This window comes from Diadema setosum, chromosome 18 (genome assembly GCF_964275005.1).
Source record: "Diadema setosum chromosome 18, eeDiaSeto1, whole genome shotgun sequence".
NCBI lineage: Eukaryota > Metazoa > Echinodermata > Echinoidea > Diadematoida > Diadematidae > Diadema > Diadema setosum.
Window position 1 is genome coordinate 2,828,885 of NC_092702.1, and position 26,351 is coordinate 2,855,235.

At 41.2% G+C, this 26,351-nt stretch overlaps 1 protein-coding gene across 2 annotated transcripts in view; it reads left to right on the top strand.

The window, feature by feature from the left end:
- The window catches only part of LOC140241811 (C-terminal-binding protein 2-like), an 85,035-nt gene that overhangs the window by 20,989 nt on the left and 37,695 nt on the right, over window positions 1-26,351 (top strand). For both annotated transcript variants that reach the window (XM_072321565.1, XM_072321566.1), the window contains exon 2: window positions 24,288-24,501. In XM_072321565.1, coding sequence (XP_072177666.1) covers window positions 24,441-24,501 — 61 coding nt within the window. In that variant the 5' untranslated portion in view covers window positions 24,288-24,440. The remainder of the gene's footprint in view (window positions 1-24,287; window positions 24,502-26,351) is intronic.

Here is a 26,351-nt window from a genome sequence, read left to right on the forward strand (position 1 = left end):
GACAAGAGCCCAGCAAGGTACTACAGCGATTCCAGACTGTCACTGCAAGCAGTTGAACAGTGGCCAGGACTATTTTTATGAGCAAAATTTCAATGGAAAATTGTGGTTCAACGAGAGAAAAATTATTAAGTGGCATCCTTGGAGATGATTTAGACAGGAGAGTCCCGCGCGCCAGCAGCGGGACACAAAAAAAGGGGTGGCGGGACAAAAAAGCGTGGCAGTCTTGACTTGTACCGCCCATAATACCAGTCTGCTCCTTGACAATGGATATTAAATTCTGCAAGGTTGTCTGCGCCTGGATTGTGCATAGTAGGTGAGCATTGAGGGGATGCGTTTGTGTGCGTGTGTGTGTGTGTGTGTGTATGTGTTTGTGTGCATCTGTGTACGTGGAAGAGTGGGGGTGCCTAAGATGAAAGGAATATGTATAAAGTGGCGGGGGAGGGGGGAGGGGAGTAAAAAGGGGATAGAAAAGGTTGTCAAGGTTTACAGGGCAGGTGGTGGAATTGTTTGGACAGCATAGACGGTTGATCGCTTTTAAAGTCATAACTCGAGAACGATGGAGGGAGTGAGGAGGGAGGGAGAGAGCAAGAGAGATGGCGAGGGAGGTTACTGATGCGTGACAATTGCTATTATTCGCAGCCCTGTCTGCTATTGTTAGCGTTTAGTGCGGAACGGTGAAATGCACACGTGCAGACAGCATTTGCCCGTACAATGCGGGTATGAGTGGATGTTATGGAGTGCGTGTGTGTGTTTGTATGTGTATGTGTGTTTTCTGTGAGCTCTATGCATGCATCCCATGCTGTGCTATGATTATTTTGAGTGTGCATGTTTGGGCATTATGAAGCGATCATATTCATTGTTGACCAGAGACCTACAAAAAAAAGCATCTATTGTGTCATCGGCTTGTGGCCAGGCGTGAGTGGTTCTGCCATCACGAAGCCATCGAGGTATGTTTCGAGTGCACCGTGCAATATTCCCGTCGCCTCAAATTGCCCAAAATTATTGTATTCATTTGGGTCCTTATCGTTAATCTGCTGTAGGATTCATGTGTCTGAGAGATATTGTGTTTGAGCAGGTAGCTGCGACCCCTGTGTTTGAGATTTACAGTTGCGTACTCAGAGCGGCGTTGTTAATTTGATGCGTTGTCTAGGTTTTATGTCGGTGGCATCTTGCTGAGGTAAAGTCACACTGTCACTGGTATGGGGGGCTTTTTCTCCTCTGATCACGTGAAGTTGGCTCTCGCATTTTGCATGAGTGATGATATTTTGAAGGGATGATGTTACACATCCCCATCTCGTCTCACACAAAGACTTCATCCACTGATATGTGAGATTGTGAGTTGTGGATGCTGGTGTTTGCATAACGAATGTCCATGCGGGCGTTGTGCCTGAGCAGCATTGGTCGTGTCGTCGAGATGGGCGGAAACCGCTTATCGCCCACTGCTGGGCCTTGAATTACTTTATCTCCCTTCTGTGCTCGTACCTTTTAAATGCATCACAGGTATTTGGCATTGTGAAGGAATGATGGTAATAATGATGCAAGTCCCCCTTCCCCCCCCCCCCCCCCCCCCCACAAAAGCAATGGTGTGTGAATTATATTGTGTGGAATGATGATGGTGATTGATTGGAGTATAATAATGACTTTGTTATTCACCAAAGACTTCTTTCCCCATACTGTTGTTTGTTCAGACATGTATCAGACCATTCATTGCTTTACATGTATATCTGCTCCTGTTCAAATTAATGCCCGTTGAAGAGAAATTTGAGAATGTGTTAAACCAGTATCTTTATAATAAATTTCCTTTGTGTGCAGAAACTGTTGAAGCAGTTATCATGACTCATGGGAGCTGCAAGTATATCTGTGTGCATACTGGAATGGGAAGTTCATCTTGCTGTAAACCATACAAGATATCCAATATATGGGACTGTTACTTTTGGCTCTGTAAATGAGGTGTACATTTATAAGCTGTTGCGATTGCAATGTGGACTCACTGTTCATGAAAAGATAAGCAGCAAGGCTTTCTTATAGGAGGCGTAAGAGTTAATTATTTCAGCAATTTCAGCTCAAAGGTTAGTTTTGCAAACAAGATTTTCTACCATCTGAACACAGGGGAGTTAACAGTAAGTGAAACATACTAACATAATCAGCATTTCCTTACATCTGTATTTATAACAACTTCAGTGATTTATTGTATTGAATTATCTCTTGCTGATTTTGTGCAGTTCTCCCTTCCAGCTGTGTGATGCTGAATCAAACGAAAACCTGGCTTTTCTCCCACCTCCTTTACCTTTTTTTCTCTCTGAATTCTCTCTCGACACAAGTAACACATAGTCCAGTGTCAAGTACTTGACGTGTGTTAGATAGTCCTTCTGTGACAGATCAGCTCCTGTTCGAGTGGTGCATAATATCACTTGCCACCGGCCTCTGGCTGGCTGACGTGTGTTTGAAAGAAGGAAAAAAAAAAAGAGGAAAGGCATGGGTTGGTATCGACGTGTCTGTCCAGGTTGGTTCAAGGAACGAGCGAATGAACTTGGGGTGGAGTAAGGGGTCTTTCTCAAGAAGAGCATGCACCCTGTCCTGTCTCTTACTTTTGTTTTGTGAAAGACGCGACATTTTGCATAGGTATATAAGTTTATGAACAGATAATTCGGTGGGTAGGAAGGAAGATGGATGGAATCTGGATAGATTGTTGGTTAAATTGATTGTTGATAGGTGTTAGTTTTGATGAATAGATGGATAGATAGATGGGTGGATGGATTGAGTGTAGATAAAATGTTAGATTTGAGTAGAACTATGCATAGTTTTGGATTGTGTGAATGTGCATAATAATAGCCATGCCCTCTCCAACTCTACCCTCTTCCAGTTTATTAATTGAAAGACTTAGCACCTTAGATTAACCCTCCTTGGATCACAGTAGTGGAATACCATTTACATCTGCTATAGCATATTTTTTTTCTTGGTTGGGATGGAATGAGTTACAGGGGAATAATGGAGGTTAGGAGGTGTCTCCATTCGTTAGGGAATGCTTTATGGGGGAAACCCTTCATATGGCTCCATCCTCCCAAGGTGGGAGTATACAGAGAAGATGTTTAGAGGAGTATGACCTGGAGCAAGAGGGGAAGATGAGTTGGAGGTAGAAAGAAAAAAAAAATGACTAAAAAAAGTCTTGGATCCTGTTTCTTAAACTTGTTTATTAGTAAAAACTACCATATTTCTTTGATAACTTTGCTCCCAGCCATTCAGATGTAAGGATTTCAGTAGCTTTTCACAACTATCATAACTTGTCATTGATAAGAAGTTTTATGAAACGGGGTCGTGATGAATCGAATGAAAAAGAGAGATTGTTATAGACCAGTTTACCAGCTTATTCAAATTCATGGATGTTTCTTCCGTCCTGACATAGTAACGGGCTATTTTGTGAGCCTGTACCTCAAAAATATTTTCCAATACTTGAAATCCAGTTTACATACAATAGTTGTTCCATTGTTGGGCAAACCTCGCATAAAATTGCATAAATGCTTTTATGTTGGGCAACTTGGACTGTAGATGTTATTGATAAGAGAGATAATGAGCAAAATCTGTTGGACAAAATGAAAATATTAGAAATGATGATTTGAACGGTCAGTAGAATACTGACTTTGGTACAAGGCTTTGTTTACATCCTCTCAATTTTGTCGTGGAGAGGGATGGAGACTTTTTACTGTTCTCGTTGCAGTGCATATTTTTAGTTGTTTTTTTGTTTTTGTTTTTTTGTACGTTTTTGAGATTGACCTTGCTCGGTTGTGTGAGTGGTTTGCTAACAGCGGGATCAACTCGTAGCTCCCATCTTTCGAGTGTTCTGTAGTGCCCACTCATCCTTCGCTGCACACACACTGGGCAGTGGGCGAAGATTGCACAGTAATGGAGCAATATTTCAGGGAATGATGTCCTTGCCGTACAGTGCAATTTCTTCCTGCAAACACAGCCACGACAAGCTTAGTGGGCTGCTGTTCTATTCTCTGGTATCCTATTCATATTCAATCTGAGGTTTCACCAGTTTATTCCCAACCCCATTAAGAATCTCCATCTCTTATCGTGATGTTGTAGTGGAAGAAATCTAGTGTCCGTCCCTCTACCTTGACTGAAGGAAGGCTTTTATTTGTGCACCCCCTAACTAGTTGTTTGACTGCACAAATTCAGCCCAGTTGCTTGCCTCTTCAGTTGTGACACCAGGCTGACATTTGTAGTCCCACCCATTAATATTCATGTGTGGCCTTCCCCCAGCCTTGTCACTCATTGATGTGACAGCTTCTTTCTGCTTTGGTAGACTGTCTGTGGCGATTTAGAGGACATTCACTCGCCTCATTAACCCAGCGACTACCACCGGAAGGATACAGCTGATGTATATCGTGTCGTGTCCTGTAGCATTTAGTTGCAGAAGACTTATCCAGAAATAAGTAAAAACAGGAGCTTCTCTTACTGTATAAATATGGTCTGCTGTAATCTTGCTAGGAGGGTGAACAAATCAAGGAGTCAATGTATATTGCAATCTGCTTCTCTGAAATAACAACTGATGAGCACTGCCTTGTAGAAAGTGGAGCTGTTGCACATATTGTGTGTGCATACATCCATTTATAATGAGCCATAATCCTTCAATGGTTCAGTGAATATCTGTGCCAGAAGACCTTGGTGTAATAGTCCATTACAAGTATCAGTAATCATACAGAGGTATGAGGGAAGGCTGGTCTGCATCGCTGCCAGAATGATGAATTTTTTTTTTGTTTTTTTTTTGTTGTTGTTGAGGTCATTGAGTGAGCAGATTTCCATCGAATCTAAGGACTGCCCGACTGGCAGTAATACTGTGAGTAATACTGCAAGATGGATGAAATCTGATGATTGAAATCTGTTTCAGAGAAACAATTTGAAAAGTGATCATGGTTTTAGTGCAACATATTCAGTGGGTAGCTAATCTATGCTAAGTGGCACTGCTTTGCTGATAAGGAGCCACATTTTTTTTTTCAGTAAATGCAGCCTTGTATTAAAGTTTTTTAGTGCTCTGCTTATTTCTGCAGCTGCCGCCAAGATCTACAGGATTGAAATGAAAGAAAAATGCCCAATTTGCTGAAGAATTGCCAAATAATGGCAAAGAACCTTCCACTTATCAATTTGTGCAATCTTGTGGAGTTTTCATCCTTTATTTATTGAGTCTTTGATTACTGTTGTTTTTACTTGGAGGAACTTAAGAGCTTGTCCCCAGAGTAGGCATTTTTGGGCGGATTGTTTTTCCTCCGTGGGATCGAACAGCGCCAGCGGATTGCAAAAGGAAGCGTCCCCAAATTGGGTTGTGATTACATTGCCATTTACCGCAGCCCTCCCCTCCTCTCTTTACAGTCAGACAAACGCAATGAATCTCGGCTGACTGATGCATCTGCATTATTATGGTTGCAGAGGGAGACAAAAGAGAAAATGATCATTGATATATAGAAGGATGATGTACTAGTAAAGGGCATAATGTCGGTTCTGTGTGGCAGAACTTTTCTTTTTAGCAGATTGCAGTTTATCTGCCTTTCTGGAGCTTCTTAATGTGTTTCTGAGAAGCAGTCACACTCATATAAACTCACGAACACACACACACACACACACACACGAACAAATTTTGGCAACAGTTTAGAAAACAGTCTGGCATAATCCCGTAACCATGGTGATGAACACGTAAAAGATGAAATGTATGTCAGAATCGGTGCCATACACGAATGATTTCCATATCATTCGGTGGGGAAACATGAATTTATATGTCATGCTCAAAGCTACATATGTCACCGATACCAGCGCAGTGCAGTACCTGCAGACATCCAGTATTTATGAATCAATTTTTCTCATTTGCATCTACCGAGGCAAATGGGTACACACACACTCACACACAAACAGTGTTCTCATAATAACAATACTTCAGACTACATGAAGCTGATGTGTCCCATTGCGTTTCCAAGTCTACAACCAGACACGAGTCTGCCGCGGTTTTATCGTCCCGTCTTTTCTGCCCCAGTGTTATCAGTCAGGCTGATCGGGGGTCGACTTCCGCCACTCAACTTGACAATGCTATCCCCTCGGTTTTTTACGTTCTGTCTCCCTCCCCACCCCGCCCCTTCCTCGTTCTCAATGATATTGATATATTTTCTTCTTCTTGTATTATTTATCATTTATTCCATTTGATCCTCCTTGAGGTCTAATCTTGCGTCCTGCCCCTTAAGCCGGCCAGAAGCCATGCGGGCCTGATGTGAACGTGGTCAATGCCGGCTCCCTGATCTGGGAGGCCAGATGAGATGAGGATAAGGCGCTGTAGCCTTGGTGATGAACCTGCTGCCTCAAAGGGGCACTCTGCTGAAATTCATTAAAAAAAAAAAAAAGGAGAAAACAAGATCCAAAATCAGTCCAGGCCATCAAATTTTGCATTCCCTGCTGTCAGAGTGAATTAAAAGCAACAGTGAAGACAACAAAGAAGATGCTGAATGCAGGTTGTTAAAGGGAGATTTTGTTCTGATGTTATATTGCTTTTTATGAAAACAGAAAAAAGAAGAAAATTAAATCAATGTTTGTTTGTTTTGAAAGGAAAAGTCGGACACATGAAAAATGTGTAAATAGTACAACTTCAGAGATTTGCACAACTCTTTTTGATCTATATATAAGTTGAGCAGCTCTCCATTTGTTTTGTGCACAAAATTTCACTCACTTTGATTTTCTCAGATATTTTGGCACAGACAGCACCTATTCACTGAGGAGGACATGCATCAATGTACATTTGTATTACTCTTATGATAAACTAAGAACAGGTCTGAAGATTTTTTTTTTCCTCGACAAAACTTTTTTTTTTTGGTACAACTGAATGGAGAGTTACTCCACACCTACTCCACATGGAGTTGCCAGTTTCTTTTACTCTCTAATAGTAATAAATGTTTACAATTCGTAACATATTTCAGTTTTCTGAAATTTTCAATGATTAATTTCTCTGATTTTCTCTTTTTATACAAAGCAAATAAATTTCAGGATGAATTTCCCTTCAAGGAAAAACAGAGTTGAGGTGATATGATCATTTCCACAAACCTGCATTTGTAGTGTTGTGATTTCTCGGATAACAAGAGCCTCTTATGCGCTAGTGAAAGAATAAAAGAAGTGATGTATGGTAATCATGCTTCGCATCAGACAGACAAGCACTCCTTGTTTATAATCTATTTCTAAGATATTAAAAAAGTGTCAAAACTAGAAAGCAAGCAAACAAACAAATGAAGGGAGCTTAATGAAAGGCAGTATATCTTTCAGGACAGTTGGCAAATTATAGTTTTAGTGGTGTTTCTGCATGATACTTGATGACAATTATTAATTCTCTAGGAATATTGAACACTCGCACTTTTGCAGCGAGTCACACAAACCCTGTGTCTGGATGTGGTTGACCGAGAGTGATAATATTTTGCGGTCATTCGAGGTCAGCTAAGATAGAGAGCTGTCTCTTGAATTTCAGTCGCTATCTCAACGGTCCTCTGTTGTCAGTGAATTACAGCCTGTGATAGCGTGAGGGAAACTTTGCTGCTAATGAGGTTTTCTGTAAATACAGGCAGTGTTATGTGTAGAGGTTACTCTCAAGAATGAGGCAGAAGTCCCGTGTCTGACAGGTGCTGTTTCCGGAATTGAACTCACCAACCTTTGTACTCTGTTCCAAAAGATTGTGACTTTTGTGATTAAGTGGGGAAATCCAAAAATGTTGAAATTTAACCCCACTATGGCTACCATTACCAAAAACAAGATGTTGGTTGATTTTGTCGAGGAGAATCTATAACATGTAATTTCTCTTCTATTTGTTTTGTACTGAGTTACAAGTGAAACTTTAATCGGGTTCACAAAAGTTTTGAAAGATCATGTTATCTAAAGTCTACTATCATGGATATATATATGTAGGACTGATGAAGTTATTTTGGTTTTCAAAAATGATATGAATACGTTGGCCTTATTAAGCTTCCTTGTCTGAAGTCTGTTTTGAAAATCTGTTACTAGTTTGCTCTTAATATAGTTCTGTGCTCCTAACTCCCTTTGTTGCTTGCTACTTGTAACCATGGAAACACATAATTCTGTTTTGATGTAAATCAGACTCGCTGCACCAACTGCCTCATGTTTTCTGAACTAGAAGTGTGTCCTGCTTGAAGTCATTGTGTTGCAGTATGAATCAGCTACTTTTTTTCAAAGGTGTCATACACACACACACTTTGCAATACCAGTGGATTATTTTAATGTGTGCTAGATATATGTTATGTATTACTTTGGAAGAAATATCTGATTATACATTTCATCGTAAGTATGCTTATTGCTGTAAAGAGATGAAGGAAGTTGTTCATAAAGAGAGTTCATAAAGAGAGAGAGAGAGGAGAGATTGACAGAAAAAAACAATATGGACAAAGAGCAAGTGATGTTCAATGGTCAGTTAATCTAGTAGTCCATCTTCTTGTCCTGTTCTGACCTTCTCTGACCCTTGGAGGCCATATCAGTATCCCCCAGCCCACATCCACCCCAGAGAAGTCATGGCGGGGGAGGGAGGCCCCACTTGCTCACACCTTTTGCTGGTGCGGAAACTGGTGGCCCCCTTCTTCCTAGGACTGGCAGCAGCGCTGACATCCCTCATCTCCTCTCCGGCCAATGGACGGGGGAGTCTGGGTTGGGACAGCTCTCTTTGAGGCTATCTCTGAAAAATCATGGTCCGATCTTCCCTCTCTCCCCCCTCTCTACCCATACCACTCCTCTCCCCCTCCCTTCCGTTCCGGGGTTGTGGTCGAGTGCGCAAACTCTTGCCTCTCCCCTCATCAGATGTCATTCATCCTCCCCCTCGTCCTCCCTGGCAGAATTGAAAATGAGTTCTTGCATTCCCTTTTCTGTACCGATTTGTAATTTTTGTCATATCTTCTTCATCTATCACTGATTGAAACTCCTAGAGTGCTTCTTAAAAGTGACAGCTGTTTGGATTCAGGAGGACCAGAGCAGAAACCAGCCTCAGTTTTCCTATGATCTCTTGTAGCAAATATTTGTCCACCTTTTCTCACTTTCAGCTGCTCATCTATCTCTCAGAATAGTAACAGTTGTTGGCAAGGACCTTGATATTTCGTTCCATGTGTCATCTCGTTTTATACATGTTTTTAGGAGTATGTTGCCTTCATTCTTCACGTTTTCTGTGCTGGTCTGTCCCTCTATTTCTCCTCAGTCATTCTTTGCTAGTTTTGAGTAGGTAGTTCTGTTTAAAAAAAGCGCAAAACCTTGTATAAATTTAGAAACAGCATGGCATTGAGACTCGATAGGCAGTTATGATGTTGATCCCCTCGTGGTGTTAATGTAATGAGACAAATCATGAAAATCCTTGCATGATTTCGTGAGACAAAGCTATAGCCGTGTGTACGCGGCTTACCCCCCCCCCCCCCCCATCCTCTCTCTGAGTAAGGCAACATACAGCGACGTCATTCTCACTTTAATGTCTTCGCTACCATTCAATTCTATCAGACGGGGGGGGGGGGGGGGGGGAGGGGGGGGGCAAAGCAGCACCCCTTACCAAACCATCATACTGGTATTCGTTCCCCTTGCTTACCCCACTGATAGGATTTCAGATATCACTCGAATCACTCCCCCTACAGACAAACAACATCCTGCCAAGCTTTTCCTGTTTTTGGTATACACCCATTCACCAACTTCCACAAATTTCTTGAGGAGAGGTCTGAGGCAGGCCTTAAAGGGATTGGGGAGGGGGAAGGTTAGTGGGGGAGGGAAACGATGAGTTGTAGGGAATTTGTGCTGATGATCACAAATTGGCAAGTGCAATTTTCGTTCCAAGTGGGATTATCACGAGACTGCTTAGGGGGGTAACAAACCAGGTTGCAAATCATGGCCGTGTGGTTGTAAATAACCTGTTGAATCAATATTACATGAAATGTCCATCTTTTGTCTCCAAGTGTCACTTCTCATCAACATTCGTGTAATGGCTTCCTGTGATTCTGCTACAGAGGAAGGGCTGAATCCATACTCAACTCTGTTCAGAGTATTTGCCGTGACTCTTCTTCTTTTTCTCTCTCTTTTTTTGTGTGTAAATGTAGCTTGTTTGATGTTGTCTGGTGACTGACAAGGTATTGGTGTTCCCTTAGCTTGACTGGGCATACCCCCTGAGGGTTTAGAAATCGTCCGGGAGAGAAATTAGACTTTCAAATGTCCCCATGAGTTTCCTGGCGCTGTGTTCTTTGCACTGCCTGCTTGTGATGTGATCACCTGCCCGACTGGCCAGCAGAATTTTTGTGGAGGGAGCCAAAGAGCGGAAATTGCGACGGGAATGGAGAGGGAGGGCGTTAAACCAGGGGATGGGGGGGGGGGGGTTGTGGAGGAAGAAGCCGAAGAAATGTTTGAGAGTGGTATTAAACGGCCGGGAAGGGGTCATTACACGGCAGTGCACCCTACTTCCCCCTCACCGTGTTCTGTGAAGTGTGGCGTAGGAAATGTTCTCGACTCTTTAATGATCAGCAGCAGCAACAGTCTTTATCTTCCTGAAGACACGGCACCCCGACGACATGTGCAGGGGGTGCATTCCGTCTCCTGCTCTGGATCCTGAGATGTCATCAGCGCTGCAACATTTGCATCCTATTGGTTCTTTTAAGACGCAGCAACATCCTTTTTGGCAGTTATCGTAGGTTTTTTTTTCCCCCTCTCCCTCTCCCTCAGATCAGTGTACGACTGTCAACACAGGATTGTGGAAAGCAATGATTCACAAGGTGTTCCCTCTCAACGACCACATTAAATGGGGCAAAGAAATGCTTTGATGGAGATAGCTTTATGATGAGGGAATGGTTTATTTTTGATATCAAAGTGGGTGTTGGGTTAAATAATGGAAACCACCATCAATACATTTGCATAAAAACTTTATGTTAAGTGCATGTAAAGCTGTGTCTGTTTGTGGATAGATGAGTTCAAAGTTGACATCAAATTTCTGAAGGACAGAAGATGATGAAGAAGAGGAATGGTTGGGAATGATTTATGGCAATAACCCCCCCCCCCCCCAAAAAAAAAAAAAAGGACATAGGGGATGTTTTTTCTCCCCTCCATGATATTCAGGTTTTCACATCATCTGGAGGTTTGACAGTTGGGACAGTGGAGGAGAGAGGCAGTGCTCTTCGGGAGCTGGGAGTTGGTCCAGACAGTGTGGCCAACTGCATCTCTTGTCACTGTAGGTGACCTGGAGACAAATCACCAAGTGACCTCACAGAAAAGAAAACTGGGGGTGGGGATAGAAATACCCTTTTGTGCTTGATTGGAGTGGATCAATATTCTCAGTGGAATTAAACCAGCGGGGCCAATCTACAGTTTGTTTGTAAATTTCCTCCTAATAAGCCCTTGGAGATTATGCCAAGCAAAGCGAAGCCCTGTCCTCTACTCACAAGCCCCCCTCCCTCTTCATCATCAGTGATTTAGATGCAGAAGGTCATAGCCGTCTTGATGGCGGTAGCTGGGATATTCTGATGTAAACAAGGTTCCTTTAAACAGCATTTTAAAGACCTAGAATGGCAAGGAAAAACTTGCAGGAACATGGCGTCAGCATGGGCCATGTATTCTAAGACCTTCATTTCGAGAAATATGGCCTGAGCGATAGCAAGGTCTAGAGAAATGGGGGGGGGGGGCTGAAAGTTGAGCCATACCTTGGCAGACAATTGCTTGGATTCCGTATGATGAAACAAGGAATTACTGGCCAGCCAATTAAGGGGAATTCAGTTTGAATTATTCACTCAGTTCAGCTACTACTTGTTTATGTAAGTCCCACAGCCATAAAAACATGTTGGGATGATGGTCACCCTGGTATCAACATTAAAGCTTTCAGGGACATGTAGACAAATAAAGTATGCACAAGGCACCATGCTTTGGAATGAATGATGATTACAGAAAGTCATCACGTTCCATGATAGAGAGCTTGAGCTGAAATTTTTGTCTTGAGTATGTCAGTTTATATCACAGCTTCTGTATTTTTTAACATAGCAATGGTAATTAAGATGGAGGTAGACGTTAGTTAAAGTGAAAAGTCCAGATGAAGCAACACTCATCTCCAAAACAAACTTGTTTTCCCCTCCGTTCCCCAGAACCCATCTCTTTTTGGGGTTGGCTGAGCTAGAGCCTGCATCTGTTCAGTTGACATATTGCCAAATTACACAGAAAATAGCTCAGAGCTACCATCCGTGTCAAGCTGGGGAGGGGATCTTAACGAGGATGCTCCACCCGCCCAACAGTCACCCAGGGCAGTGTCAGTCTTCCAGCTTTCACATCTCAGTCTGCCAGCTCCCTCTGCCGACTCCCGCCTCACTCACCTCATCTTTGAGGACCGTCTCCGCCCACGCCCTACCCCCATCCTCCTCCCGCACCCTACCCTCTCTCTCCTGTCATGTTTTGTTTGGGTGTTTCTACAAATTTCCACGTCAATAATGTGATGGGTACAAAATCTCATATGTTTTAAGACCACAAATCTTGATCTTATTGAGCCACTCTATTTCAAGGTATAGAAATTATGTTAGTGATGGATACAAATCTCTGTGTAGCTTCTTCAGAACGTGACAAAATCTATGTAATCTTAGAGTGAAGATGATCATATTCTTCAGTAGACCTATCTAGGATAGTAAATATACAGCTACTGAAATGAGTACATGTACATGGCATAAAATTCTTTTTGGTTGGAGTCGACAGCCCTTTTCGCATCCTGTATTGGTAATTTGCCACTGGCATTCAGGGCATATATATTGTAAACAAAAACTTTTGCTTGTATTTTGATTTCTTGAATCATACCTCGCGCTAAATTTGCAAAATTAAAGTGCATGCGAACATTCCTTGTTTTACAATAACATGGCTTATATGGGTGAAGCTGACCACAGTTAATGTTATGGTAGATAACACCGATTGATATGTAATATGTTTGATGGTCTGATCCATGCCTTTGACAGAAGCTCGTTATCAGGAGCAAGCCTCTATCTTTGTCGCAGGAAGTAATGTAACAGGGAACTAAATTCATTCTAACAAGTATTCATTATCTGCAGTGGTGCTCCTTTTAGATCCACGTGGAATGATTTCTTACTCCTAATGTGGATATTTCCAGATGGGATATTTGCTCGTAACGGGTTTCCTGCCAGTTGAGGGAGCCCTTTAAAATAAAGGCATGCAGGAATATATCGCGCTGGCCGCAAAATGGCAGATTGATTGGCCAATTGGAATGATAAACAGATAAGATGCTCATTCGATATGTTCAAAGGGGCAAGTCATTTGTCAGTGAATGGAGGCAGGTGGCGGCAAGCAGTCAAATCTAATAACTGCCTTCCTCTGGCCATTTCAGAGACAGGGCTCTACTGTCTATCTCATGACTGAAGACTGGAGAGAAAAATGGGGGGGGGGATGGGGGTAGGGATAGAGAGAGAGATGGGGGAGAGGGGGCGTAAGAAGGGAGAGACCATGAAAACAAAGTGGTAGATAATGGAGAGCTAAGAATTTAACAAGAATACATGAGATGGACAAAGACGCAACATAGAGGAACGACCATGAAAAATCGAGTTCAGATAATTGAAATAGATATGAATATGATGCGAGTAGCTCATCATGACAAAGAGATAGAGAATAACAAGGATGTATATGAGGAGAGAAGATGTGAGAGGAGGAGAAATGACAGAGGGATGCAGGTATATACTCCGTTCTCTTCCAGTTGTCACCAGCGTTCAGAATAAGACCCCACCGTGGAGCAGCGTTCCAACGTGCCAAGCAATCCCGGACTCACGGGCACCCCCAATTACCTTATTGCATCGTAATTTTGAAGCCATTAGTAATTCATTTGCAGTCTTTAGGAGACAGCTGTACAAAGTCGCCATGACAAAATTTCGCCTGGCACCCGCTTCTCTTCTCTTCCCTCCGTGCTCCTGCCTGCCTGCCTGCCTGCCTGCCCCCGCCGCCGTGATGCTTCTGAAGCCAAGCGGAAAGGCATGGACACAGGAATTCTGGAGTCCTCTGGGGTCATTATTCCCTCTTCATGGCCCAGTCTCCCCCCTCCCCCTCCTCTCTCCCTCTCCCTTGGTTTTTCTTGTTTTATTCTTCCATTCTTGTTCTCTTCTCTGGCCCCTTGCTAATTCCATGGAGCTACAAACGAAATCCATGCTAATTCCTACCATTTTGCTCGCGACAACTTACTACCCTCTGTGAATGCGTAGACTAAACTGAACCGATATTCGCCAGCTTTGTCATACTGACTTTATATATTTTATTTCCGTATGTGTGTGTGTGCGCATGTGTGTTTGTTTTCGAATGGTACTGTTTCATTCACTGTGTATTCACCTCTACCTCAGGTGAAATGTATTACACCAATATCTACGAATCACCACCACCCCCCCCCCCCCCTTCATATCTTTAGTCTCTTCCTCTTCCCCAGTCATTTCCTGAATTCCTTTTAATCTGTGTTTACGCATTTATACGCTCCTTGGCATTTTGTATGTACACGTGTGTGTCTTTCGCATTTCCTTTTGTTTCAATTGACTCAAGTGTTTGTGTGTGTGTGTGAGTGTTTTTTTTTTTTGTTATTGAATATCTATCCCACAGTACCACATGATAATGTGATTTTCCCCTCTTCACAGTGCAAACTGAAATGTTGGTTTGCCAATTCTGTGGATGAAATGGTTGATACATGTAAGCTATTGTTTGAAATTCATACATAGTGTATGCTTGTTTGATTCATACATGATATGAAAATATGTCCCACAATTCATTCTCAGCCTTATTGGATTATTACATTGGTTGATATTTTTACCCTTACTTTGACTTTTTGAATTCTGTGGTATCTGCAGACCTCCCAACTATTCTGAATTTGGAGGAAAGAATCTGAATTTTGATCATTCCTAGCTCTTATTTCAGTAAGAGTTTCCCATTTTTCTTGATAAATATACAGCACGCTTCTTTAGGAACTGCTCTTTCTTTCCTATTTTCGAACCAAACCATCCCTATTTTTCAGTCAGAAAGGTCAGAAAGGAAGTTTGTATATGAGGTATGTTTGTTTGCAGGGGTTTTGGAATATTCAGGGGGAAAGATGTGTGCATAGTATGTCATTGATACTTGAGTGATTAGTTTTCAATATTTCCCATCTTGCAAGCATCAAGAGATTCTTTTGCATAGGGAGGCAGCCTCTCCGTGTTCCAACAATCACCCCCCTTCATTCTTTGCAGTGTAATCATGCGTAGATCGAAGAATTGATATCAGAGAAAATTTAATTAAGATCGGTAGCAATTTTGTTTGTCTGCACAACAATGCGTTATGAGATAAATGGCAAGGGAGAATAAAGGCCGGGAACTTCTTGAGTGATAGGTCATCAATTTTATCTGACATTTCCATGGCGATGTTGCATCACTCCTTGCAACATCTGTCACAATTCTCTGAAATTCCATCTGCCTCAAAATTGAATGCCGGGTTTTTGACCGTGGTGAAATACTTTTCCCTCCTGCTTCAGAACAAGGGGATATATTTGGCATGCAGAAATTGCAAGTGTGGTAAATCATTAAATGGGGCCCGTTATGAACAGAGTTATCGTTGTGATGCGGACAATGTTTGTGTAATTGTGAAAACAGTTCTTTATCGTTTAGAGCACATTGGTGTGTAATATTGCAATCAATCGGAAGTGTAATTCAATAGCAATTAGCATCTTGCAGTAGGTTGGAAAGGTTTTATGAGATGTCCAGCCAGTGTGGGAATGATATATATAACTCTCTCCCCGGACCACTGTCTCAAAATTCCATTAACGTTGCAGACAAACAGGTCACTGATGATAAAGGCAGAATTTAAGAACTGTCAAATAGTCTTTAGCAGCTCATTTTTCATCGGCTGTGGCAGGTAACAGACATGTCAAAGTGTTGCTGATTGGTCGGTAATGAAATGCTTTCCCCAAGCCAGAGGAGAACAAGAGCTTTAATTGTCAAGCGAATCTCATTTTAATCGCATAGCTCGACAAAGCTTCCAAATTGTTGTAGAAAGCCAAATCCTCACGTGTGATATTCTTCCCCTTACAAAGCTGAAATTTTGCAGAGCATTTTAATTTGAGTGTGGGTGTGTGCGTGTGTAGGTGGGTGTGCGTGTGCTTACAAATTGTTATCACAGTGATGAAGCTTGATTGGGCATGTCTTTCGACACTCAACATTGGTGCACGGAACTGGTGAAAGAGTCATCACAGAAAAACAATATGCAATACCCTCGCTCCTTTGGCCTAGACATTTGATAACGCTCTGCCGGTGACACCGTTGTTGTTGTTTGGGTTTATGTTTGGGTTTGTTTCTTTGTGATAGTACCCTGCCAATGGTAGAAGACGCCGATTATTTGGTTACTTTGATGCAAAGCCCTTAATCAGATTACTCGCTTTAGGAATTGATCATCATTAAGTAATAACGTAATCAGGTTTGTGAGACTTCGGTTTCCATGGTTACTTAATTCAGTGGAGGAATAGAGCTGGAGGAGAGAGAGGGAGAGAAAGAAAGAGGAGATGTTTAAGATCTTGCAATGCTGTTCAGGGAGAGATGAAAGATCGAGCAGCCTTTAGCTAGAGATGACGGTGATGCTAGATACACCCTGATAAGTATGTTGGCCTTCATCCGATCGTGATGAGTGCTAATTTGTGACGGATTGTCCAAAAACGGGGGCAGTTTCAGCCTTTCCTGCGGACTTCTTGGATGGAGAAAGCTGCAAAACAAACACTCCTCACAATCATTTTCTAGGCTAGAGTGATGTCTTCTTTGCCATATCTCTTTTCTTCATTTTCATCACCTCTGATTGATGTTTGCGCGTGTAAATATTTGTTTGTGATCCCACACGTTTGATCAAGAGATTGACAAAAACAGTAATATTACAGAAAGACAAAAATACATTGATTTTCTTCAGTAGCATCTATTTTCTACCCCTTTTCTTTTTTTACTCCTTTGAAGACTGGTTAAGATTGTTACAGGTATTAACTCTGTTACTCCCCAAACCTTAATCATATTATTCGCAGGATTGCTCGTGAATACATTTGCAATTTGTTTGCTGATGTGTTAATAAGAGTAAAGGATGAACACATTTTGTATTAAAGACTGACAGCTTAATGTCACTTTTACCCTATTACTCAAGGAGAAATTATTTTGAAATAGAATACCCTGGCCATTACCGTGGTAACAGGAATGCACATTTTGCTTTAAAGGACAAGTTCACCTTCATAAACATAAGGATTGAGAGAATGTAGCAATATTAGTAGAACACATCATTGAAAGTTTGAGAAAAATCGGACAATCCGTTCAAAAGTTATGAATTTTTGAAGTTTTTGTTCAGTAACCGCTGGATGAGAAGACTACTGCAGTGTATGAAAAACTTAGATGTCACATGCGTACAACAATATAAGGAAAATATAAAGAGAATTTCACAGAATGTCATCTTTTGAAAAAAACCACACATTCCCTTGACTCGTTACCGACATATGTTAGGGGTAATATTATTCCCCCTGCCTTTAGAAAGAGGCAAGTCAAGTGCTCTTTTATTATGCAAAAAAAGTGAAAATATGTTGAATTTTCTTTACATTTTCTTTATACTGTTGTATGCATATGACTCTCAAGCTGTAGTAGTCTCCACATCCAGCGGTTCCAACACAAAAATTTTAAAAATTCATAAATTTTGCATCGATTGTCCAATTTTCCTCAAACTTTCACTAATGTGTTCTACTAATATTGCTACATTCTCTCAATCTTTATGTTTATGAAGGTGGACTTGTCCTTTAACTTCATTGGAAAGATTGTGCAACTCCCCTTTTATGGGATGCAGTCAGCCCATGTACACGTAGTAAGTGAATGTTATCGATTAGTAAATCAACTATATACGAAGGTGGTGGAAATGTTGTTGAGTAGTGATACATATCCACTGCCAAAGCAGTAGTGAAATGATGCATTTTTAAGCTCATTTTGGAGGTGAATTCATGAAATGTGCAGCATTTCACCAAATAATGAATATGCTAATGTCTGATGTAGAGGATCAAATGTATTTGTGACAGATTAAAGGGTCAGGTATCATTTTAAGTCAAGTATGCTATGAATAATACTCATGTGACATTTTTCACTACCTTGGTGCTCTATGTGATTACCCATACATGAAGGATGCCGTCCAAAGTTGCAACTTTACTGCAGTTGAACAAAAAAATTGAAGAAAATTCTTGTACTCTTTTTTCTTCACCCTTTCTTTTTTGTCCCCGCCGAACGAGTTCGAGCAGGGGACTATGAAATGGGCTCCGTACGTGTGTGTGTCCGTGTGTCCGTCCGTCCGTCCGTCCGTCCGTGTGTCCGTCCGTCCGTCCGTGTGTCCGTGTGTGCGTCCGTGTGTGATCAAAATCTTCAATTTGCTACTTCTCTGTCATTTATGAGCCAATTTTGATTCTGTTTGCTTTATATGATAGCACTACATGGGAGCTTTGAAACTTCTACACAGAATTTCAGTCGTGACCTTTGACCTATATTGTACATTTTGCTACAAAATGCTACTCCTTCGCCATTTCTAACCCGATTTCGATTCCGTTTGCTTTATGTGATGGCACTAGGTGAGGGCTTCAAAACTTCTACACAGAATTTTGACCTTTGACTTCTTTGACCTTTGACCTTGATTTTTTGACCTATATTGTACATTTTGCTACAAAATGCTACTCCTTCGCCATTTCTAACCCGATTTCGATTCCATTTGCTTTATGTGATGGCACTAGGTGAGGGCTTCAAAACTTCTACACAGAATTTTGACCTTTGACTTCTTTGACCTTTGACCTTGATTTTTGACCTATATTGTACATTTTGCTACGAAATGCTACTCCTTCGCCATTTTTAACCCGATTTCAATTCCGTTTGCTTTATATGATGGCACTAGTTGAGGGCTTCAAAACTTCTACACAGAATTTTGACCTTTGACTTCTTTGACCTTTGACCTTGATTTTTGACCTATATTGTGCATTTTGCTACAGAATGCTACTCCTTCGCCATTTCTAACCCGATTTCGATTCCGTTTGCTTTATGTGATAGCACTAGGTGAGGGCTTCAAAACTTCTACACAGAATTTTGACCTTTGTCTTCTTTGACCTTTGACCTTGATTTTTGACCTATATTGTACATTGGCTACAAAATGCTACTCCTTCGCCATTTCTAACCCAATTTCGATTCCATTTGCTTTATGTGATGGCACTAGGTGAGGGCTTCAAAACTTCTACACAGAATTTTGACCTTTGACTTCTTTGACCTTTGACCTTGATTTTTTACCTATATTGCACATTTTGTTACAAAATGCTACTTCCGGCGGGGACATATGTTACGCACCGCGTAATTTCTACTTTTCCTTGTTTTTTCTTTTTTTTTGCTTTGACGGTAGATGCATTCTATTACCCCACTTTACTTTGAATGAGTTTTCTCAATGAAGTAGATTCCTAGGGACTCTGTTATGCAAGGAAAAACATTCCAAAGTCCATTACTTTTGATTGTACCTCGTATCTCCTCCCCCTCTTGGAGTCCTGAGTCAAGCCGCAAGCTCCATCCACCAAACTCTGCTGGCTTTATCGCAAGCCTCCTTCTTCCTCATCCTCCTTTTGAACTCCAAACGGGAGGATACCACCTCCCTCGGACTGCCGTTCCCGGCTGAGGAGTGCCGCTGGCTTATTACTGACTGTCAACACTCCTCTCTTTCTATGAGGATGTCAGCCTTCGAGTCTCAGTCTCCTTCTTTCTTTTTCTTTTTCTTTCCATCTCTTCCTCTTTTGATGGCAGACCCCAATATTGCAACTGTTTCCCTGCGACGTTTGGTGTTTTTGCAGCGGCATGGGAATTGTAGGCTTGTCACTCCGGCCCGCTTCACTCTGGGAAACTTTCTGCCTCTTTCCCCTCATTAATGGACGGCATTCCCTGATGTACCCCAGAGGTATTGGGCCGTATCTTTGTGTTCTATGGGCTGATGTTTCAGATTGGCAGTTGGGCTGTTAGGGGTATAGAAGAGATGGACTGATACAGTAGTACAATAAAAAAAAAAACTGGAGGTGGGGGAGGGGGTGTCTGTTCAGGGTAAGTGTGACACTTGAATTTAAAGTCTCAGAAATAGGGTACAGATGAAAGGCAGGAAAGATAGCAAGGATAGAGTTAAAACATTTTCAAGTTATGATTGGAGAAAATTTAGGTGAAATCCTGCCAAAATAGCAGAAGTCTTGTGAAATGTTTTGTTGTTGTTGTTGTTGGCTAGAGTGCTATCATTGTGATCCAGTCTTCATCTGGAGCGGAATGTGATAGAGCAATAGTACATATGTAAATTCCATGTGCATCTTCGGTATAAAAATATTTCCTTCTGTAACAATCATGTCAGTATGAAATGCCATATTGTGTACAAAGAAAATCGTATTATTATTCTTGACTTCTCAACCCTGCATGGCATTAAAGATGCATTTCAGATATTAAAGGCAAGATGTTTTCATGATCAATATTTGAAAGTGTAGCCCAGGGCAATATCAATGCCAGAAGAAGTGCTGTAGGACATAGCTAGAGATAGTTCAGTATTAAGATTGATGTAGTTGTGAATCAATCTTAAGACTTAAATGGTCATCACCTTCAGGGAGAAGGAGGAAAAAAAGAAGAAGAGGATTGTTCAGACGGAGAAGAAAGTTTGAGTTAGAAAAGTGAGATGGTAGAATTATCGAGAGAGAGAAATTGAGATGGACAGAGAAGAGGAAAGTGATGGAAACGCAATGGGGGAAACAGATAAGTAAGGACTACTTGGGCCAAATCACTAGTGACAATTTCCATCGTCGCAGTGAGTTTGACGCAATGAGGGATGCTGGATGTGTGATGTGCTTATCGGCTGTAGCCAATTAACAGCTGCGAGTGCCATATTCCACGTCGGCGGGCGCCCGTGCAGAAGTAATCCGTCATGCTAACGCAGCAGACTCTCGATTAATGTACCATAAACAATCATAATACTGGAATTTAATCAGCAATTAGTCGCTGCAGTGGCAGCTCCTGCGCAATCTGGTTTCGTCGTATTCAAACATTTGCTTGAATCTCCGTATACCACACTTCCCCATCTTCTTGCATATCTCATTATTTTTACTCTAACCTTCTTTCGCTTCCCCCTTTTTTATTAATGTACGATGCACCCAAAACCTGTTTATCATGATCATATGATTTTTTTTTTTTTTTTGGTCTCTCCTATTTTAGTTTATATTTGAAGTGAATCATCTGCCTGGATTACATCTCTTTCTGTGATGGTACTTCTGATATTTCCAACTGGAAGACTCCATTCAGCTTTGGTGTATATTATTATTATTGTTATTATTATTGTTTGACCAATTATGGACACACGAAGCTTCCACTTGACTCTATATCTTCACAATAAATGAATGGTTAACACTTTTCCCTAGCTCAAAATGATTGTTCTGACCTGTTGTGTGAAATCCAGCAATACAATGCTGTGCTCTTCTCAGTACCAGTAAATTACACGATATGCTATTTATAAGTGATGCTATCACTTGTAACCCGTGACACTGATAAATGTAATATAGCCAAATTTGAGAAGACTGTACATCTTTCACAGCATCCTATTCTTCCTTGCTGCTTATTAGTTCATCTTTTATTGTTAATCATATTTTGGGCTGTAGAAGAGGTAACTGAGGTAAAATTAGTTAACTTTGTAGCACCAAATTTATGATGTGTTTTCTCATTTGATTCATACATACAAAATTGAAAGCAGCAGTTTTGGTAAAAGCAGTTCTACTTGATTGATTTGTGCTTATGCATGAGCAATTTTGAAGTGTGATGGGTGGTGGAATTTTGTGTGCATGTGTTGTTGGGGTTCTTTCTTAACGGAATGAAGAAACTATTGTGTTATTGTATTTGCTCATTAACTATGCATTGTCTACATAGAGAGATGCCGGACTTATGCCATATTTTCAGCTCCGTGCTTACATTAAAATCATTCACTTACTGGTGTGATTTGGATGGAGTAGATGTAGTGATGTGTTCATGAAAGTCTTGATGGCATATCACTTTAGGATCAGAAGGACATAAGTTGCATTAAAGGCCCTTCTGCTCCTCAGCCTGGTGCTCTGATGATATAGCTACTTCAAGACAATTCCTTCTCTGCCATAGTTTTTCGTATGACAAATGCAGTGCACTGGAGTATACTATGGAAACGTTCATTGTGAATGCAGCTAATCTTCACTCATATCCTATCAACTATTGTAGTTACATATGGTGCCTGTAATCATGCAGTTGATGACTTTAAATCCTTTGTCTTTAAAAAGGCATCTGTTGTTGTTTTTTTATACACCTTTGAGTGCCTGCTATTTCTCATGAAAACAGGTGTAGTGCATTTTTTCAGTGGAGTAATGTAGGCTGTATCTTGGTCCCATGAAGCATGTTGCCTTGCCTTGTTCCATACTTTTTTTTCTTTTTTTTTTGCAACCTTCTTGAAAGGCCTCAAAGTGCATCTTGTGTGCATGTCTGGCATGAACTTCTCTTTTGAACTAGCACTTCCTCCCTCCAGACATCATTCAAAGCCCCTCATGTAGCAGATCGCCCATTACCTGTCTCTCTCCTCAAACAAAATCTTCTTTTTTGTAAAGTAGTGATTAGTCTTGGCTACACAGCCCCCTTTAGTGCCAATGGTGTTACATTTGGTTGGCAGTTGAAGTTTGTGGTGGATGACGCTATTAGCTTGTATGTATGTAGTCTTGCAAACAATGCAAACCAGCGAGTATTTGTGTGGCTAACTTGCGTATGATTGGAGGCAGAATTGGAATGGAGGCAATGCATTCTCTTTCTCACTGTAGGCCTGTCATCATGAATGAATTATTCTAAGGGGGGAGGGAGTTTCTTAATTCATTGCAGGGTCTGCGGGCTTGTCTTGCGAGACTACGGTAATCACTTTAAACAGTATCAGTACCATCTTAGCATGGCATTTATCTAGAAGAAAAGCACGGACTCTATTCCATATCCAAAGTCATTCAGTTGATGGCTATGATGATCCATTTGTTTTAAACTGTGTGAAGATATTCCAGGGCTTGAGGACTGCCCGCAGGGTAGTGCCATAGAGACCACAGAATATGTTCTCCATTTTCATTCCAAATTTGAACCATTTTGTCTTTCCTGTTGAGTCGTCGACAAGCGATAGAGTTGTCACGCCAAAGATGACGTGGGGAAAAATTCAGGGACTGGGCACGTGTTCGCGGAGGGAAGTGTGTTACACTTATTAGGAGAGATGACTTTCCACTGAACAACTCGCCACTTGACTAATAGAGGATAGATCGTCTGACAAGTTTACTATCCTCTAGCCTTCGCTGGCATCCTCCATACGTCGAGATGAGCAAACTAGATATTTCCTGCTTGTTTTCCTCATCCTTCGACAGTAGGGAGCTATTTAGGTCTACTGACTTTTTTAACATGATTTCAGTATTTGAATCTTGATGCCCGTTGTAACATAACCTACTAATCCTTCACTTGTATTTCTTTGATTTGCTGATAGTAGCGTAGCCGTAACATCAGCGGCGAGATGCGTTCCCTCTCCATCTTTTCCATTGAGCCAAAGTTTGAGTTTTAAGTTCTCATCTTTAACCAGCCTTCTTCATTCTGTAATCACTGTGCCACGTAATACCCTTGATGTCTTCATCTTTCCATCTGACTCAAGTGTCATCTCGTCTGCCTTCTGTATCTCATTAGCAATCAAAGTCACGCCGGCAAACTTCCTTGCTGCAAATTTACGGCCTAATGCATGACATGCATGCTGAAAACTAGCAAATGTCTATGTTCATCGATATAAACATGCATGTGAACTTTTTTTCACAGCACTATCCTTCTTTCGAAAATCAGAACATTTTTTTTTCTGTATATTCCTCCAAGAACTCTCTCCTATCTCAATGATGTTCTCCCTGTCCTGCCCTTTCTTATCTCAGATATTTTCCTCTCTGTTCAGTCTTTTTTATCACCCTTTCCTATTTATATTTATTGATTTGCCTTGTTTGATGATTCTCAACCATTTGCCTTGTTTTGATAATATTCTACCAATCACAAATCTAACTGATTATTTGTTTCTGAATATCTTTATCCCTCTCCACCCCCATTGATCCCACCCTTCCAAACATCCCATCTCCCCCCGCCCCCACCACATCCACCTGTCAAAACTTCTACCACCTTCCATACCCCCTCCCTGTACCCCCCTTCGCCCTTCCCCTCACCCCATCTCGATGTGGACTCTTCCCCACTGAGTAGCTGCGCATCTGCAGCTGTCACTTCACTGGTGGGGAGAAGAAGGAGGGCGACGTCCCCGTGCCCGACCCAGAGGTGGACGAGCCAATCAAAATTGACATCAGTGCCGTGACCAACAACACCAACAGCAACCATAGCTCGCCCTCGCGCTGCCTTATGGATAAACAGAAGCGGGCCGCCAAGCGCCAGAGAATGTCAGTAGATAGGATTGTTGAAGGTGGGTGCCCCTGATTGTCTTCCTTGGCTCGCATTTCTCGTTTTAGTGCCAGACGCAATCAAGAAAACATTGAAAGAAAGAACAAAAGCATGAATGTAGAAAAGAATGAGGTGGTTATAACAGAACCAAGAATGAAAGCAAGTGATGGAGAATAAAGAAAGAGGTGGATATTGTTTTTAATGAGAAACATTGATTCCAGAAAACTCTCGATTGTAAATTGACGACGGATGAACATGATGCAGTTCATCTGATTTTACGCAAGAAGGAATCAAACCGTCGATGGCTGTTGCCATGGGTACTTTTCCTCCGAGGCAGAATATTACAGGATTTCGAACTGCTGATAGAAATGCTTTTATCTGTAGTACTATCATGGACAAGGAATATGATTGAATATTTGTTTTGTTGTTGTGTTTTATTTCAATACAAAAAGCCGCAGCTGGGAAAGGTTCAATATTTCCAGATCACTTAACTTACACAATAGATTCCTGACAAAAACAATGAGTCTTTCATGGAAGGATTGTGTAAAGTTTTGTCTAACTAGGGGGGTGTTTCATAAAGCTGTTCTTAAAGTTACGAACGACTTTACAAGCGACTGGTGATCAGTTCTTGTGCTGAATTATTGAAATTCTGATAAGTATAGCACAGCACAGCTGATCACCAGTCGCTTGTAAGTTGTTCATAACTTTAAGAACAGCTTTATGAAACACCCCGAGGTAGTCTTGATTAAGGTACAGTGCTGTTTTCTATTTTATAGTTAATTATATTAAGTTATCGCAATGTGTTATTCTTAAACTCTGATCAAAGTTTACTGTAGGCATTGTATTAGGAGAACTTGATAAAATCCGCAGAATCTGATTTAATCTGTATGCATGCATAATAATCCTATATAGGATATGGAAAGTGTTAGAGTCTGTCTGTGTGTAGATTGTGTTTAGCAGCTAAAGTTTAGCTGTGGATAGTGACATTGACAACTTGTGTGATAGTATGAAGTAGATTACATGTAGCAGCTAATGTAAGTTGTAGACAGTTGAATTGCCTTAGATGTGTTAGGTCGTGATAAGATGTTTAGCAGCTAATTTTAAGATGTGGATAGTGACATTGCCAATTTAAAGATGTACTGATTTGACAGTATTTGTGAGATATTAATGAATTCTGGCCTTTACTCTTTTGTGTCCTCACTCGATAATCTGTCTCTCATTTTCTGTTACTCGACATCCCTATCCCATCTTTGTCATGTGCTCCTCGTCACATCCTCTCTGTCTGTCTCTTAATTCGTATATCAATCCCTCTCTTTCTATCTTTCTCTTTCTGTCTTATCATTCATATATCCATCTCTCCCTCCCTCTCTTTCTCTCAAATATATGTCCGTCTCTCTATCTATCTATCTGTCTATCTATCTATCTATCTATCTATCTATCTATCTATCTCTCTGTCTCACATTTCATATATTCATCTCTCTTTGTCTCTCCCTTTCTCTTCATTCATATATCTATCCCCTCATCTTTATCTCTCTGTTTTTCTGTATCTTCTAATTCATATGTCCATCTCTCTCTCTCTACCTGTTTCTGTCTCTCTCTCTCAACATTTCTATCCATCTCTTTGTCTCTCTTTCTCTCAATTTATATATCTACCCCCTCTGTCTTTGTCTCTCTATCTTCCTCTTTTTATCTCTCAATTTATATATCCTTCTCTCTCTTCCCTTTTTCTTTGTTTCTTAATTCATACATCAATCCCCCTCTTTCTGTCTATCTCTGTCTTCTCTGATGTGAATGAATGTACTTCCCTTCTTAATGGCTTAACTTGGTTTAATGTTCTTTCTCACAATCACGTCTGCAATCCCTTGCCTATTC